Source organism: Chelonoidis abingdonii, chromosome 4 (assembly GCF_003597395.2).
Source record: "Chelonoidis abingdonii isolate Lonesome George chromosome 4, CheloAbing_2.0, whole genome shotgun sequence".
Lineage (NCBI taxonomy): Eukaryota > Metazoa > Chordata > Testudines > Testudinidae > Chelonoidis > Chelonoidis abingdonii.
The window spans coordinates 44,975,394-44,993,202 of NC_133772.1; the positions used below are offsets into that span (position 1 = coordinate 44,975,394).

At 42.8% G+C, this 17,809-nt stretch overlaps 1 protein-coding gene across 1 annotated transcript in view; it reads left to right on the forward strand.

Annotated features, from left to right (window-relative positions):
• IGSF22 (immunoglobulin superfamily member 22) overlaps positions 1-17,809 on the forward strand; it is a 212,263-nt gene that overhangs the window by 95,109 nt on the left and 99,345 nt on the right. Inside the window, exons 3-7 of the mRNA XM_032765505.2 lie at positions 4,132-4,313; positions 5,287-5,406; positions 7,893-7,976; positions 15,599-15,837; positions 17,276-17,465. Coding sequence (XP_032621396.1) covers positions 4,132-4,313; positions 5,287-5,406; positions 7,893-7,976; positions 15,599-15,837; positions 17,276-17,465 — 815 coding nt within the window. The remainder of the gene's footprint in view (positions 1-4,131; positions 4,314-5,286; positions 5,407-7,892; positions 7,977-15,598; positions 15,838-17,275; positions 17,466-17,809) is intronic.

The following is a 17,809-nucleotide window of genomic DNA, read 5'->3' on the forward strand; positions in this document are numbered from 1 at the left end:
GCACGTATGTGTGTTGCTCCGAGGCATCATTATCTCACTCATCATGACTATAGCTGCCCTTTAGCATACAGTCAGGATTCTAGTACTCTAAAGATTCCAAATACTATATATATTTCTCTTTTTCCTGTCATGTTATCTATCTATCTACACATATATTTGTAGCACTCTCTCCAAACATAGGGGGAGCAATAATGAAATCCTCTTGGTATATGCATTAGGACATAAACTGACCACTGATTGGTGAGGTGAGAAGAAACCTATTGGGAGAGGATCTGTTACGGAGTTTTTTGCTACTTCCTCTAAAACCATCTCATGCTGGAAGCCACTTTCAGAAGCAGGATAATGGACCAGGTGGATCATTAGTCTGATCCAGACTGGCAATCCTTTATTTGCAAACTGCAGAGACAGTAGGTTAGATTATGGCACTAGATAATGCTTTGTCTATTTTGATATTTCAGGTTGCCTTACAAGCATAGGACTGCTTGTAATGGCATTGGACTGTGACTCAAAAATGATTTTTTTGCCAGAGGACTTTGGCAGTGAGCCAAGTCTTATGGTGTCTGAACCACAATGTGTGTGAACTAGGAATCCAGGATGATTATGGATTGCTGCCAAAAACAGCCAAATGAAAATAATAGGTTTTGGTGGAATATGTTTTACTAACATTGCGCACAAAACTATGTCAAAAGAGCAATCAGGTTTCAAAGTCCGGCAAAGTAGTTTGACTGTGCACCCTTAATCATCTCTTTTGTATGCATGCATTATAATAGTCTTGTCGAAAATCACATAGGTAGTCTGTGGCAGAGCCAGGAATAAAACCAGCATTCCCAAGTCCTGGTCCAGTGCCTTAACTCTGACATCCTTTCTCTTTTTGCAGCTCTCTGCCTCATTCACAGCTCTTTCTGCTCACCGAATGAGGCAGGGATCCTGTAAAACAGGAGTTCTCAACCTTTTTCTTTCTGAGGTCCCCTAAACATGCTATAAAAATTCCATGGCCCACCTGTGCCATAACAACTGGTTTTCTGCATGTAAAAGCCTGGGGCAGAGTTACGGGTAGCAAACAGGGCAGTTGCCTGGGCCCCACACCACAGGGGGCCCCCCATGAAGCTACATTGCCCAGGCTTCAGCTTCAACGCCGAGTGATGGGGTTCAGGGCCCTGGGTTTCAGATCCATGCAGTAGGACTTTGGCTTTCTGCCCTGGACTCCAGTGAGTCTAATGCTAGCCCTGCTTGGCAGACCCCCCGAGGCCTGCTTGTGGCCCCCCAGGGGGTTCCAGACCCCTGGTTGAGAACCACTGCTCTAGAACAAATGGAATGAGATCATGTAATTAAAGACTGTTGTCACCTGGTCAACACACAGATTTACACTGGGTTAATTTAAGGTGTGTTTTAAAATCGATATAGTTAAATCAGCACAGAAGCTTGCATGGACGCTTATATAGGTTTATTTGCATTTGGTCCACTTTTTCAAAACTGATTTTAATTAGAGTGGTGTAACTTCTTTGCATAGATAAGGGTGACCTTAAATCTGGAATTTCCTAACATCTGACTTTTTGACTTTGAAGTCATAATGTTATTTTAACATACATTTTGTGTGTAACTTCCTAGGTTTTTATATAGAAAACTGGAAAACAAAATTATCCATTCTCTGGTACCATATTGACTCCCTACATAAGTCATCAGCAAGGTTTGAACCTATGAGTTTTAGATGCATAGCACAGACCTCTACCACTTGAGGTGTGGAGGAGCTAATGGCAGTAGTACACTATTATCTTTCAGATGTCTAGCTTCTTGAGGGGGAAGTAACACTACCAGTTGCTTGCACAACTATTGCTAGACAGCAATGGAATGTTAGGAGTCAGGATCCCTGTGTTCTGTTCTTGTCTCTGATTGGGTTCTCATGGTCATGGACACCACAGCCAACCACATGGCTTTGAGCCATTCATTCTGATAGGCGGATTAGCTACGTGAATGAAAAGTCGTGTCTGCCGTGTTAGAGGCTGGATTCTATTTCCAGAATCTATTTCTATTTGCCAGAAGTGACCTTGTGCAACTCCTCAGCTGTTCCTTCTGTAAAAGGGGAAAAGGTGCTTTGTTGCTGCTTTTCCTGTGTCCTGTCTAGAGCTCTAGCCAAATAACTTCCATGTAGGAGGCTCATTATGGTCTAGGAGCATACGTAGTGCAGTTGGCATGCAGGAAGGTGTGTGGGGTCTAGGAGAATTACTCAATACATATGAAGGGTCAGTGAGGCTGGGGGCATGCTCAGAGCAAATAGAATATTTAGAGATTTTAGGTACAAACTGTAATAAGATGTACTGACCATGTGCAAATGGAAACTTTCAGAGGCTTATAACTCAGCTAGATCTGAGTATACTTTCACTGGGAAAGTGTCTCGCATCTCAGGATTACTCCTACCAAATTTCTAGTTCCTGCTCCAAAACAGAGAGAAACTAGAACTCTTCAACAAATGGTAGAGAAAATTGTTTACTATTGGCAAAGCTATTTCATTTTCCCTAGTCATGTCCTGGGAAATGACTGTGCTGTTTTTTGTTGAAATAAAATTAAAAAATCAACCTGATGCTGAGAGCAAGCATGGAGAATTTCAACCTAAACTGCTAAAGTTTGGCGTAGTTATAAGCAACTGGGCTTATATTGAAGGCATTTTAGATAACCTTAACTATAGTGCTGCTATTAACTCTGCATACAATAGGACCAGACTCTGCACTCCTCTTTAGTCGAGAAAATTTTTCTTAGGCCTAGCTGTATGCGGAAGTTATACTGGTAGAATTCATTGTGATATAAGTAAACCAATGTCAGTTGTGTGTGCCCATGTTGCTGTGCATACTCTGCTCTATGCTGCTTCCCCTTTGAAACCTTGTGTCCACAGCACTACATCTGCAGAAGTGTGTTGTACTGTGGGTACCTTTGATCTGGGCTCATCTCTTGTTCTCTCGAACAGGGGCACCACTGACCTTCAGTTGAACAGGAGAAGAACAGCCGGATAAGAGAGAATAAGAAGCTTATGGCTCTGTCCAGCCACACAGTATTCTGTTTAAGTAGGGAGATAACATGCTTCTATAAAGTCTTATCTTCTGTGTTTAAGGTCAGATCCTCAGCTGATGTAAATCCATTGTTCTATTTACTTCAGTGGAGCTATGGCCAGTGGACACTAGCTGAGGATCAGTCCCCAAGTTTACAGTTTTTTGGATCTTTAGAAAAATAAATGACGAACAATGATGCATCCTGAAGAAATCTTACCTCAGCAAACCACAATGATAGCCCTTCTGTGGCCATTATCCTATGCTGGTGTGCTTGGTTTAAGATTTGTTGCCATGGCTATGGTCTTGGTCACAGGGCAATCTCTGGGCTTGATTCTCTTCTAATGTACACCAGTATAAATTAGGAGTAATTTCATTGACGTTAATGGGTCTGACTTCTTGCTGCCTCGCAGCCTGTGAATTCAATTACACCTATACAAAGTGGGGATAAAATGCTACTATTCTGTGGTTAGACAATCAGCTGGTGTAAATTGGCGTAGCTCCATTGACACCAATGGCACTGCACCACTGTCAGAGCAAAATCAGACCAATCTATTTATTACTTTTACTACACCTAGAGGTTGCTACCAAGATCAAGGTCTGTGTTGTGCTAGGAACTGTACAAACGCATAGTAAGAGACTGTCTCTGTCTTGACATCTTGCAGTCTAAATAGACCAGACTGGCAATGGGAAACGGGGAAACAGGCGGAGAGATTAACTGATTTGCCCAGCATCATACAGCAGGTGAGTGGCCAGAGCTGGGAACCAAACCCAGGGCTCCTTAAGGAAAAAAAGAAGAAGAAAGAAAGATGCAGCAATGTAGATGAGAATTTATTAACAACAAAGCTCCAGGTTCTGTTACTACAGAAATAAAAGAAAAATAATTTATCCTCCCACGTTTACTTTTTCTGACGAAGGTAAGTGAATACTGCTGTACTAATAGAGTGTGACGCTTGAATCTTGAGCTGCACTTACTGATGCAGAACTGAGAGGTAACCAGCATCTTTACAAAAATAATATTCCTCACAGCCTCCGTGACGGCTTCAGAGTTGCACTGCTTTTCATTCCCTGCTCATGTAATTTGCATTTGAAGGTCTCTCCAAGCCAACAGTGATGGAGTCAATTGATGTAGCTGATGGACAGCAAGGACAGCAAAGTGGGAAGGAACAATCTCAGAAAGCCTCACCGAGAACTCTGCAGCATGGCTGGGCTGCCTGGTGGAATGGATTAATGACAGGAGGCGTTGTATATTTGTTCGCCCTCTTGCAGATATTGGTAAGGCACTAGCATACTTTATAACTAGCTCAAAATGAAACCCTAGTTTTTAAAACTGTTGTTGTTAGAGATTTCTGTTGTGTGGTGTTGTGTAATTTCCAGCTGGTGTCAATTGGCATAGCTGCATTGAAGTCAATGTTACACTCATCATTTCTACAACTACTATGCATCACAGGCCACCCATCGCAACCTTAACTCTGCTCCTTTGCATATGCCAGCCTTCTATCACCCCCTTTAACCACTCTTCTGCAAATACCCCCTTTGCCGGACTGCCTTCTCCCAACACAACCAACTACTATACCAAACATACATAATGTTGGGGAAGGATAATGTGGTTAAGTGTGTGTACAGAAGTGGGTGTATGGGTGTAGAGTTAAGACTGAGGTGCATAGTATATGATATGGTAATGATAAGGTTTGTGCCTCTGGGAGGAGTAGTAAAGGGTATGTACATGTAGGTGGCATAACTCTTCATTTTCTTGTTTTTGGGGATTGGTGCCAGCCATGTTGTGAGTAGCAATCCTAACTGCTTGAAAGGAATTTTTTTGCATATTAACATACATGTGTGTGTATCTATATGTATATCTGTCTTGATATAGCTATAGCTTTATACATTTGTAAGAGTTGTGTTGTAGTATGCTGTGCACTTATTCTAATAGCTTTCTATTAAGAATTCAAGAATAAAATGCTATCTCTCTTTATAAAGTCTCTTAGCCAGAGTTTTGCGTGTAAATCAGCGTCCTTCTTTTGAACTCAAGGGAGCTACACTGGTTTACACCAGCTGAGCATCAGGCTCTCTGTCTTTTTATTCTAGTTAAGCTGCAGCATAGAAAATACCTGACTTCTTAAAGTGAAAACGATGATCAACATAAAATCAATGAGAACTAAATTAGTTAATTATGCAGTCTTGAAATGAAAATGAATGTTTGTCTGATGAGGAATGCTTATTATGTATTATCTGATTGATTGTACAGCTTTTCTGCATGATGTTATGGTACAGCGGTTTTGGGACAATCCCAACAGCTCAGAATGCCTTTGACCTGCTGTCCTACTTGCTAATACCATTTGAACAGTTCATCTCAGATCCAGGAGAGGTAAGTGTGCTTGTTTCTCTATTTAAGTGCAGGGCGAAGGTCAATAGGCTTGGGTAATAATTTTGGTATCTTCTTGGATTAAATGTATAAAAGAGATGTACTGTATTAAAACACGGTGATTGCTGTATTGTGTATCTGCTCTAGAATGGAGAAGAACTCCTCCCTGCCACGTGAAACAAATGTATATTGAATTAGTCTTCCAAGGCCAAATCTTTTTCGCCCTGCTATTAAATCAGAATGTAGACCTTTGCACCTGCTACACAGAGGAATAAAAGATTACATAAGGAGCAAGGCAGTGGAAATTCAAGCCCATAAGGTTTACTTCACCATAAAGGGAGGGCTAGAACTCGATTTATGAAGGCAAATAAAATATCTTAGATTCTGCAGAAGCTGATGGAGGCTCACAAGACTCACCAGAGCAGTTTACCAGCTCAATTCCAGCCCTCAATGAGAAACATAGGGGGCCAGATTCTGGCCTCGGTTATGCCCATGCATCCACACTGGAGAAGATGAGTGTAACCTATGTAATTTCATTAGAATTGTGTTTTAAATCATTAGCCTGATGAGAAATAAAAGTAATTCTCCTGATTTTCTTTTTTTAAAAGAGTCTTAGGCGCGTCTACATTAGAAACATTTGCACTGGCAAAACTATATCTATGAAACTTTCCTCGTGTGTGACACCACTCTAATGCGGGGTTTACACTAGTGTGACTTAATCTGGTGAGTTACTAGTGTAATTACATCAGTGCAAATGTCTCTAATGTAGACAAAGCTTTAGGGTGTGTCTATGCTGCAGTCAGAGATGTGATTGCAGCATGGGCTGGTATACCTGCACTAACATTAGCTAGCATAGCTAAAGCACAGGCTAACAATGAGAGTATGTACCCAGGGTCCCGAGTGGGCTTGTACAGCCCATGCTGAAGTCCATACCAATGCATCTTCACTGCTATATTTAGCCATGCTAGCTATACCAAAGCTGGCACAGGCATGTCAACTTTTGCTACAATCACACAGCCAAATGCCATATAGTCACCTACCTGTGGGGCTACAATGATCAGCAGCTTTGAAAATCAGGCAAAAATATTTACCATGTGAGTGTTTGGAGTCATGGTGCATAATTTTTCCAGTAATAGCTGTGCAATGCATATAGGAGATCTGACTGCTTATGTCATGTGCTTAAAGTACAGTGGAGACTGCTTTCAGTGTTCCCTGAACAGTGTTTGTGAACTTGGATATTAACTGTCCTTTCATTTACTATAGACAAGTGCTTTTTATATGTCTTTTTTTTTCTCAGTTGGATTCATTGTGCATAATCAATACTCCTCCTGCAGTAGGAGGCATTAAAGTATCTGCATGTTATTTGCAGTGCAATTTGTCAATCACAAATCAATTGTTCAGCCCAGAAGTGTCCTGACTTAGATGACTTGAAGTAAAAGAAAACATGAAGCAGGTTCAATATGGAGGAGTGTGATTCTCAAAATGCAGCACAATAAGACAAGTCTGAAAGTACATTGACCTGCAAAAAAGCTCAGCACACCTTTCCAATTTTTGAATATAAACATTTAGAAGACATACCTCGTCTGTTAAATATGTGTATATAGAGATTTCACTCAATTTAATAAAATCGCTGGAAATGACAAAGATAGTATAATGACGCTTACTCTGTGATATGGTAACATCCTGTTAAATAGAAAGATCTGATGACTATCTTCCCATATAATGTCTCTAAACAAAAGCTAACTTTTGCAATGGTCATTTTGTTTCTGGTATTTAAATGGCAAGAATTTGTATACCTATTAAAACTTCCTAAATAAATAGTTTAAAAAATACTACCAGTCTGCATTCGCACAGATGTTCATGCATATCATTGGCTGTTGTTATTACAGCACCGTTCCCTTGCAAAAGAAATCTTTAAAATGGTAAAGCGGAAACAATCTGCTGAAGTTCAGGAAAGTGATTCTTCAACATGGATCTCTTTAGCTGTACTTAATGAGCCAATTTTAAAAGACTGTCTTTATTGAAATCAGTGGGAGTTCTGCCACTTGCTTCAGCAGGGCCAGGATTTCACCATTGATCTGTTTGCACTTCCATACTGGGCCAAATCCTGCAGTCCTTACTCAAGCGGAACTCCCGTAGAGGTTAGTGGGAGTTCGGGAGTTTTTTCCTATTATTGACTATCATATTGAGTGAAAGTCACTCCTGTGCTGAGGGCCAGCACAACGCCTATGCACTACTTACTGCCAATTTAAGCCCTGCAGATAGTACATCGTGCATAGGCATGGATTTCGCTCATGGTGCTGTAAATAGACATAGCACTTTACATAACACGTGAAAAAACCCCAAGGTTTCCGGATCAGAGTTTATGCTAAAGAAACATGGCAGTATTAAAAAAACTTGTGAACAACAGGTAGTGTTTCTCACGTGTTCCCTTATGTCCTATCCCTTAATCGCTTTGTGAGGTTTTTGTCATTTCTGTTGTTTCACAGGACCTGACCAGAGTTGGAAGCATTGCGATGTTATATTTCCTGCTGTCTTTAGTTTCGCTAGGATTGTTACTCATAGGAACTCTGGTAAGCTACTGTATTAGAAATCCAGTGTTCTTACTGAACAGCACTAAATGGATTCACACCCTCTTGCAGTGTGTTCTTACAGGGTGTCTCATTTACGCTGAGTTGTTTGATTTCAAAATAATACCTTTGGGCTATTTCCACATAATTACTGCTCACTTTATGTAGCAAAGGTGTGGAGTGCACTTTCCCTTGTTTAGTTTCCTTGATGAATGGTGATTCATCAGATCCCTTTATTTCCTCCACGCGCAATGGAGAATGTATTCTTACTCTGAACAGGAGGGTGGAGTCCAGCAAAAGAAGGATCTAATCTTACTGCCTTAGCAGTCAAGTGCAAAGCACCCATTAACTCCCATGGCAACAGGAGCTGTCCCATAGCACTGAAAAGATTTGGGACTGTATATACCTATGTATGTAGGCCGAGGCCCTACCTGCTTAGCAAGATCAATCAGGCCCGTATTGTTAATGTCCTGTTAGTTCTCAGGCAGCTGGAAACAGAGGGAGAGCACCCTGCCCTTCTCCACTGATGGTGCAGCTGGCATGAAAGCATGCGCTGTCTGGGAAATCTAGGAAGAAGTCTGTGATTCAGGGGACTCCAGTCACACACCTCAGGGTGCCAAGGCCCCAGTATATTTTTCTGTTGGAGATAGGGAATGAAATTCTTGAAAATAGAGTTTACAAATATGGAAATGCTGATAAGACTGTGATCTAGTGCCCTTTGTGTCATATACCTTCTGACTGCCCAGGAGGTAACAACAGTTAACATGCATGTGATGTGCGTAAGTAAGCATTGTAATGCAGTATAGACCATTGTCAATTTCACCCTGGGACAATATACTGCTGAAGGGTTCTGCTTAATGTATCAGGCTGAATGTGCTTTTTAAAAGCATGCACAATAAATTAGTGTTAATAGCTCCATTATTCTGATCACTGGCGTGGGCAGTGAGGTTAGCCTGGCTGTGTAATTTTCTACTTTTTTGATGCTGCTGCAGTTTAGCCAGGTGTATTGTGTGATCAAATAATAAACTTCTGGTGAGTGGTGTAATTGCACTTATTAAAGTACAAGAATTGGACTTTTCATCTTCTCTATGAACTGTGTGAAGTTAAGGCAGTTTTACAGGGAAACACTCCAAGCTGCATTATGAGGTAAATCAGAATGACAAGGGTGCGATTTCCCTAGGGAAACGTATCTAGTCCCTTTGTAGGTGTGTTAGAACATCATGGGGCTCCTTTATGGTCAAGTCATTTATATCACGTGAATTAACTCTAAGTGAATGTCCACTATGGGCAAAAAATCTGATCTCATTTTTACAGCTGTGAATCAGAAGTAACTCCATTTAAGCTTAGAGTTACTCCTGATTTATACCTGTGTGAAGGAGAGCAGAATTTGGTCCAATGCAGTCATTGTAATGTGTTGACGTGATCTGGGACTTTCATGTAACAAAGCAATTTAAAAACAGAGTCTCCTGGTTTACTATAGGCTAGATGGGAATCCTTCGAGTCTGCTGTGAATAATGGGCAGTGCATGATTACTGCACGGGGCTGTATTTCACTGCGTGCTCAGAGCACTCCACAAACACAGCCAAGTCACAGAGCAGTTCTACCTAATACAACTCCTTCTCATGCCAGGTCACACGGGTTTTACAGTTTGAACACATCTGCTGTTACAGGCATTTGCAGAACAGCATCATGGAAATAATAAGCTTACTTACCAAGAAATTTGAAAATAATGCAAACAGTGGAGCTTGGCAGTATTCCTAGAACCCCAGCTTGTAGGAGAATGGACAGTTTTATCAATTGGTTTCTCTCTATTCCCCCCAGTCTCCTCTGAAACTAGGCTCTTTTGTTTGCTTTTTCTGGTTCTTTAACCATGTCTCTGCCTAAAAGGGATTTGCATAGGAAGATGGCTAGAAGGTGATGTTTTCTAGACAGAGAAGTGCATTTATGATATTAGTTTTGACCAAAGAAAGAATCCTACATACTGTTCTCCCGAGAAAGGGAGAGCGTGAGGATCTTTTACATTCTGGGGCCTGATCCATCCCTGTACTGATGCTAGTGTAAAAGTACAGACAGAGGGGAGGCAAATTATCTATTCAGAGGCAGCCCTGATTTATGCCCCTGCTTCAGTGGCATAGGCGGGGGTGTCATATTGCCAGAGTGCAGGTCTGCCCCTGACTTGCCTCCTCTTGCCCTCCATCCAACCTTCCCACCTCCAGCCATGCTTGCCCTAGGGTATTCTCGCTTGCTGTGAAGGCAACGAAGATCTAGCAAAGCTGACTATGCACCTGGCATACAGGGTCCTGCGCTGAGGGTGTTCCCAGAGGAGGACACCTTATGTCTGCCCTGTGGCCTCTTTGTAGCAGCACATCTATAGCGCAACAACAAATTGGGGCACCTAGATTCTCTTGAAGCAAGATTTACTCAGCTCTTCGCCCTCTGCAAGGTGGTAGATAAACTAAGTGCAGGCACTTGAATGTGTGTGTGGGGGGGGATGTCTTACAAATTATACCTTCGAAACTGAGGTCCTGTCTGCTCTGTGTGTACATTAAAGATTGCCTGAAATCCAGAGCCTAGCTCATCCCCATGGAGTATTAGAGAGTTCATAACGCTTGAAAACCTGCCTTTATTCATTGTGAAAGTTATGATGCCCTTTCCTAGGAGTCCTGGCTGTGATGGAATGTTACTGAACACAGTGATTTCCAGCCGTGGACAGGGACTAGCTCTAACCTAGTGAGTCATGACAGAGGTTTTTGTAACTGGTGCTGTAGGCTTCCCTCACTCCCTGAGGGCTAGATTGTGCCCTGATGCTCACCCCTCCAGAAAAGGCCAGCACAAAAGCCTCTAGCACTTAAAACCAGGGTTACGATTTTCCAAGCTGACTAATGAATTTATCATTTATTTATTTAAAATTCTATTTAATTTTAAATGTAATGTAATTTCCTCCAGTCTCTTCATGATCCCTATTCCCCACATGCCTTTTCAGTCAAGAGGAAAGTGCCTTTGTTTCTAAAGCATGTCCTGTGTTCCTTTGGGTGTCCAGCCTACTGACAAACTCACCCGTATCTGGTTGGTCGGCTCTGCACAGGAGCCCATAGTGCTTAAGAGTTGCCTAGGCCTTGTGCAGGGCCCTCTGCACAGAGGTGAATTACAGATGTGCGCATATACACACTGCCTCTGTGCAGTGACATGGCACATTCCTGCTTCCTGCAGTGCCTGCAGTCTGTAAACAGCTCCATACAAATACCCTGGCAGAGACATCTCAGAGTGAGCAGCAGGACAGGTATGCAGCAGAGAGCAACTGAAAAGTTGTAGCGGTGGGTGGTCTGGGGGACTCAGAGAGGAATTTTGGCTTCCTGAATTGAGTTGGCTCCACATCACCTCCAACATGGGTTTAACGCACAGTGGAGAGCCCTTAGTGTTAAGCTTGTGACCGTGGAGTTTAGGCTGCTTATTAGCATATGGAGGGCCACAGCTCCACAAATGGGTTAGAGCATGCACAGTGCTATCAGAGGTGACAGGCACTGACTGGTATACAGGTACTGTTGCCCAAAGCAGTCCAGATCCTCTGGTTTAATAGGCTGTGTGATGGGGCTCAGTCACCAGGCTGGTGCCCCCTGCTGGCCATCTTGGGGATTAGCTCCATAGGTTGGTACACCCTCTTCCAGTGGTGCTTCTCTTGCTGTCACGTCTGATCTCTGACCTGTGTCACTCCAGGGTGTCCTCTTCATGACACAGCCCTCCAGCTGTGTCACCATCTGTGCTCTCCCCTTGTGGGGTTTAGAACAACTGTCCAGCCACTTCCCTAGTGGTAAGTGGGGGAACTGGGACTGCCCACTACTCCAGGTCCTGACTCAGCGACCCTGTAGATGGCAGCCATGTGTTGTGTCCCCTCCAACTTCTCAATACATTTTCCTGGGCCACTTCCCTACAGCCCCAGCACCTTCTTTACCTCAGGGCCTCAGCATGTCAGTCCTACCAGTCAGCCAGGAGCTCCATCTCACTCCCCAGTTCCCTGCCAGCAACTGTTCTGTCCATGGTGGCAGCTTCTGTCCACCTGCTAGGAACCAGTCCTCCCTCCTTACGCTCCAGGCAGTGACTGATCCTGCTCTGCCCTGTGGTTCTTCTTAAATGGGCCCGCTGGGCCCAGATTGATTGCCCCACACAGCCTCTCTCCTATTGGCTGCTTCCCCTGCAGCCTCCTTAGGAGCCTATTAACCCCCTACATGCCAGTGTGGGGTAGATGGCCCATCACACACCCTCACCCTCAAGCCTGCAACCCTTGGAAGTAGGGATGCCTCCTGCCCTGCACCTGCCTGAGCTGCATCCGCAGGTTATCCCTCTCTTGCTCTACTCCCCGCAAGAGGAAACACATATTTTCTTTCTCTTCTTTAGCATACCAGGCCTAGTCCGTTTGGAACTCTGAATTCCTCTCTGTTATTTGCAGGGCCTCCTTGGATCTCTGCAGAATCTGCTTGGTAGCTACCAGTCTCCCCTGTAGCTCTTTTTCTGCCTCTCAGATCCCCAAGCACCCACTCCTCCAGAATCTTAGTCCCTATCACAGCCTGTTCTGCTTCAGTGTGGTTCCCTTATCTGTCTGGGCCCTCTCTGTTCCAGTCATATTATCCACTATCTCTGTATCCTGCCTTGCTGAGTGTGGGAGATGACTACTTGCCAGGGACACATGGGGATGGGGCAGATATGCCTGACTAATTGGAAGAGGCTAGGGGTCAGCCAGGGTCTGCATGGGTGAGGATCCCCTACTCCCTAACAATCACCCCCCTCAAAAATACTGTTCAAGTGCTTGCTCATGTCCATTCTATGTTAGAGGTGAGTGTGCTTGCCACATATGCTGGTGTCAGAAGTTTTTCCCTCAGTAGTATCCATAGGGAACTGGCTCTGGTGCCCTCTGGAGTGGCACCTGCATGGTGTGGTATAAGGGGCGCTGCTGGCTTCCCCCACCCTCAGTTCCTTCTTGCCACCAGTGACAGTGCTGGAATGTCTGCTGCTTCGGCTAGCACTGTTCTGTTCTCTGTTCTTGCGAATTTTGAAAACCTGTAATATAGTTGTATATAGTTTTAGTTTATTAGTTACCCTTAGTCGTTGTTCTTGAACTCTTGGTTATTCCCGGACGGAACCCAGTCGGGGCATCCCTTGGTCACCAGGCTTTAAGCCATGCGATGGCTGCAAACGGCCTATGCGCATCAGCAATCCACATACCAGCTGCCTAAGGTGCTTAAGTGAAGGGCACATGAGTGACAAGTGCTGCATCTGCAAGTCCTTTAAACCTAGGACAAAGAAGGAGCACGATATCCATCTAAGAGTGCTCCTACTCAGCACCAGAATAGCGGTCCGACTCCACACAAAGCACTGCGGCCTCTGTGCGCATAGCAGGCTGCCAAGCAGCCTCCAACTGTCCTTGATTAGTAGAGGCTGAAGTCATCTCCCCTCAGTCCCTGTGCCAAGATGAATTTGCTCCTTTCTATCCCCCCGCCCCCTTTTCTGCCTAAGGCTGGAGCATTTTTGATTAATATATTCAGTCTACAGCAGACCCTACCCCACCATAACAATCTGGGCTGTCAGCCAATTGAGAGAGGAAGGATGATCTATTGATTGAAGTGCTAACCTAGGACATGAGAGATCTGAATTCTATTTCCTGCTCTATCTTTGACTTCCCTATGTGACCTTGGGCAAGTTGCTTAGTCTCTCTGAGCCTGAGTTCCGTATCTCACAGAGAGGGATAATATCCCTACCCTACTCGCAGGAGTGTTGTGAGGATAAATACATTAAAGATTGGGAGGTGCTCAAACATTACACACTGATGGGGGCAATAGAGGTCCATAGAACTATGGCATTTGCAAGTTCCAAAAGCGAATTTTGGAAATAATAACGAGCTCAGATCTCTAAAGTTCATTCTTCAAGCCAAACTTCAAAGGGCACCATCGACTCATATTTGGCCCAAAGTTTTTATGAAACGTAAGGCAAATAGAAATGTATCCATAATTTTCTTTTGAATAATTGCAGTGTAAACAGAGCTGTTTAATCAGATGCCTGTTCCCTTTCAGTATTTGTAACCCAAGCATTGCCGTGTGGTGATAGTGCATGGGAACCTAACATTGAAGCTGGCTATAAACAAAAGTGAAAACTTGTTTGATTAATTTTCATTGTTCAAGCTGAGAGAAATGCCAGAAATAAATGACAAGTATGTCTAGTGACAAGAAAATTGGCTTTTAAAATCCTTTCTGAGTTAATATTCGAGGTCGTTGTTTATAACTTAAGGAAAGAAACTTGACTTTTTGACAGTGCATGACTTTCACATTTGACAGTGTCCCTTTAAAATAAAAAAACCAAGAAAGGCTTTATCCTGCAAGATGCTGAGTGCTTTCAAACTTCCACTGGACTCAAAAGGAGTTGAAGGCACTCAGCATGTGAAAGGAGGAGCGCAGTGGTTTGTAGGACCTAGCCCCAAATTAGTTTGCGTTAGATTGTTCCTAGCCCTGTGCAGTAGAGACAAGTTCAGCCAAAGACCCCAGATCCAAACATCTCAGCACTGTGGCAAAGTTCAGATCTGATCTCAGACTTTGCCACTAGGGCCTGTTGCTAACTGGAAATAAATCCAACCTAATATTCTCAAACAATATAATCTGCCATAGCATCTGTGTAAACCAGCATGGCTGGGGTTTTCAGAGGGGCCTAACACCCACTGAAAGTTAGTGCACTGGGGGAACTAAGCAGTAGGTTTAATTTAGGAGCAATGAAATTTCATTAACAAAACATATTAGCAATAATTGGTGCCTGTGCATCAGTCAGTATTGCTCAGAGGAAAGGACTTAATGCAAGAATTATGGGTGAAATTCTACGGTCTGAACTATGCAGGAGATCAGATTAGGTGATCATAATGGTCCTATGGTACAATCGTTTTTAAATTTGTCATTCTCGATCCTTCGTTTTACTATAGATATTTAATTTAAGACATTTGTTTCACATAATTTAACAATTTATTCTACAGTTTATGTCTTGTTTAAATCAGATTATTAGATTGCAGATGAGGTTTTATCACTGAATTGAAAATGGTTGCAGGTTTTATGAAGCACTTTATGAAACAGGGGTTTCATGAAAAACAAATGTGAATTTGGATATGAATTTGGGATACGATGTCAGATCATCAGAGATTTGAGATTTGGGAAACTGGTATTTACTTGTTTCAAACTCAACCAAATCCCAGATGGGCAGCATCTAAATCAGGGAAGGTCATAATCTGTAGATTAACAGAGTTTTGTTCACACTCTGTGAAAGATGATCAATTAAACAAAAGGACAGTGATTTCACATTGGCTTCTGTGTAATAGTCACAAGCACAGAATGCTTCCACGGTGTTCCAGAGCGAAGCCTGAGAGGCTACAGGGAACCCTCTGCGCCTGGAAGCAAGATTAGAATAGGACAAGGTATATTCTTGTGATCTGTACAGGAAAGCTCCTCATATATTGAACTCTCCTGTTCTCTTTAGTGCAATTCCATTTTGCTGGGGTATAATGAATGAGATTATTGCTCAAAAGGTGTATCTATCTTTAGAGTTTACAGAAGATCTGGAAATACATAGATAGTTTTAAAACTGTTTGTTTCCTCCAGATTTGGTATCTTGTGAAAACCCATCCGGATCCCGCCTTTCCCCTACCAGAGGACAGGCGTCAGTCTGTGAGCCGCCAGCCTTCATTCACATACTCAGAGTGGACAGAGGATAAAAACGAGGACGATTTTCTAGATTTGGATCCCGTGCCAGAGACGCCGGTCTTTGACTGTGTGATGGACATCAAAGCAGAGATGGATCCAGCGACTCTGACAGTTAAATCAGTGGGATTGCAAGAAAGGTAGGATAGTTCTGACAGAGAGCAAGGCATTTGGCACAAGTTGTGTAGAGTTCAGAAGTTCTGAATGGACCAAACTGGTAGTTTCACTGCATTAAATTAATGTATTTTGTTTTAAAACATCAGTTCTAGACTGATTATTTAATTTGCTCTTTGTTTCCAGGAGAGTCACTACTATGAGATATATAGTGACTTTTTGTTTTATTATTAACAACTTTCAGTACACGTTACCAAATCTCATTCGTAATCTGTTTGTTGCCTTTAGAAAACCTATTTGTATTTGGTCAGATTCTTATTTTATCTGTAGGTTTATTTTGTGAAAATGGTAACTGTATATTATAAAATCTCTTTGATCCTGATATAAGGCTCTCTGTCATCTTTTGTACTGATAGGCTCTTCCATACTTTATTTCTTCATTTATTTCTTCATTGTTGTCGGGCTGTTCTTTTCCAAAAATAAATTGTCACACATCTGGCTACTAGTAGAAATTGTTTTATAAATGGGCCATTCCCCAATGAGTAACTTTCTTTGGATTGTAAGCTAATAGACCCACTATGGATTAATTTACTCTTTGCACCTGCTGGGGAAGTTGTTTTTCTGCTGGAGGGGATTCACACCTGGGGAAGGACAACTTTACAGTGGAACAAAGGAGGAGTACATGTTGGGCAGCGATCGGTCCAGCGGGGGTTGATTTATCGCGTCTAGTCTAGATGCAATAAATCGACCACTGAGCACTCTCCCATGGACTCGGTATTCCACCAGGGTGAGGGGCGAGAGGCACAGGCGAGGGGACAGTATCAGTCATTGACTTAGCGCAATGAGGACACTGCAGTAAGTCAATCTAAGTACGTCAACTTCAGCCATGTTATTCGCATCAACCACACCATCATATGTCTTTATATAATGCCTGCATCTGTATCTTTCAGTACACGCATCTAAAGAAGTGATGTTTTTTACCCACGACAGCTTATGTCCAAATAAATCTGTTTAGCCTTTAAGGTGCCACCGGACTCCTTGTTGTTGTTTTTTTAATTTAGATTGATTCCCCCTCCTCTTGCCGCCCCCTCCCCCCCCAGTGTAGACCAGGCCATAGCCTGACTAGTTGCTGGAGGTCTTGTCTACAGTAGAAAAATTACCGATTCCTGACCAATGGGAGTCAGCAACAAGTGCAGTGAACCAGTGCTGCACATTTGTCTATGCCTCTGCTAAACTGTCTTAGCACATTCAGCTGCACCTCTTGCTGATACTTGTTGTCAGGAACATCAGTTGTTTCTAGTCTAGATGAGCTCTGAGTGTTCCAAAATTTTCATTGCACCCTCAAAAGCGCCATTGTCTCAAGAAAAGCAGATAAAGGCCAAATGGAAAGACATGTTTTAATTAATGCAGAGTGTTTCACATAGCCTTCAGAACTGATGTCTTCACCTAGGGCTGTGTTTTGCAGGAGAGGTTCAAATGTTTCACTCACGCTGGACATGTGTACCCCAGGCTGTTCTGAGCAAGTCTTTGGCTATGTCATGTCACCAAGAGAACAATCAGCCCGAGAATACCTACAAATGGCATCGAACATTCTTACCGCAGAGGAGCTACACAAGAAAGCATTAGACCCTTTCATACTCCAGACAGAGTTTTTTGTGAGTATTTTGAATTCTCAAGTTGAGAGAAGAGTTTGTGGCATCTGAAAAATGGGACATTGCCACCTCCTGTGAATCTGACTGGAATTTTCTGTAAGTTCTTCTGGAAGACCAAAATAACTAAATACACACTCCAGTTCCTTCAGTGAAGCACTTTATTAAATCCCCAAATTTGTTACACTTAGAAATGACTGAATTTGAAGGCTTTCAGCTATCTTTTCATTTGCAGACTATGGTCCTAGTCCTGGTAATGAAGATCTAGCTTTGTTTTCAGAAGCCTTTTTCTCAGCATGTTACTACTTAACAAAAATTTCACAGTTTCGCACTAGACTAAAGAAGAAGAG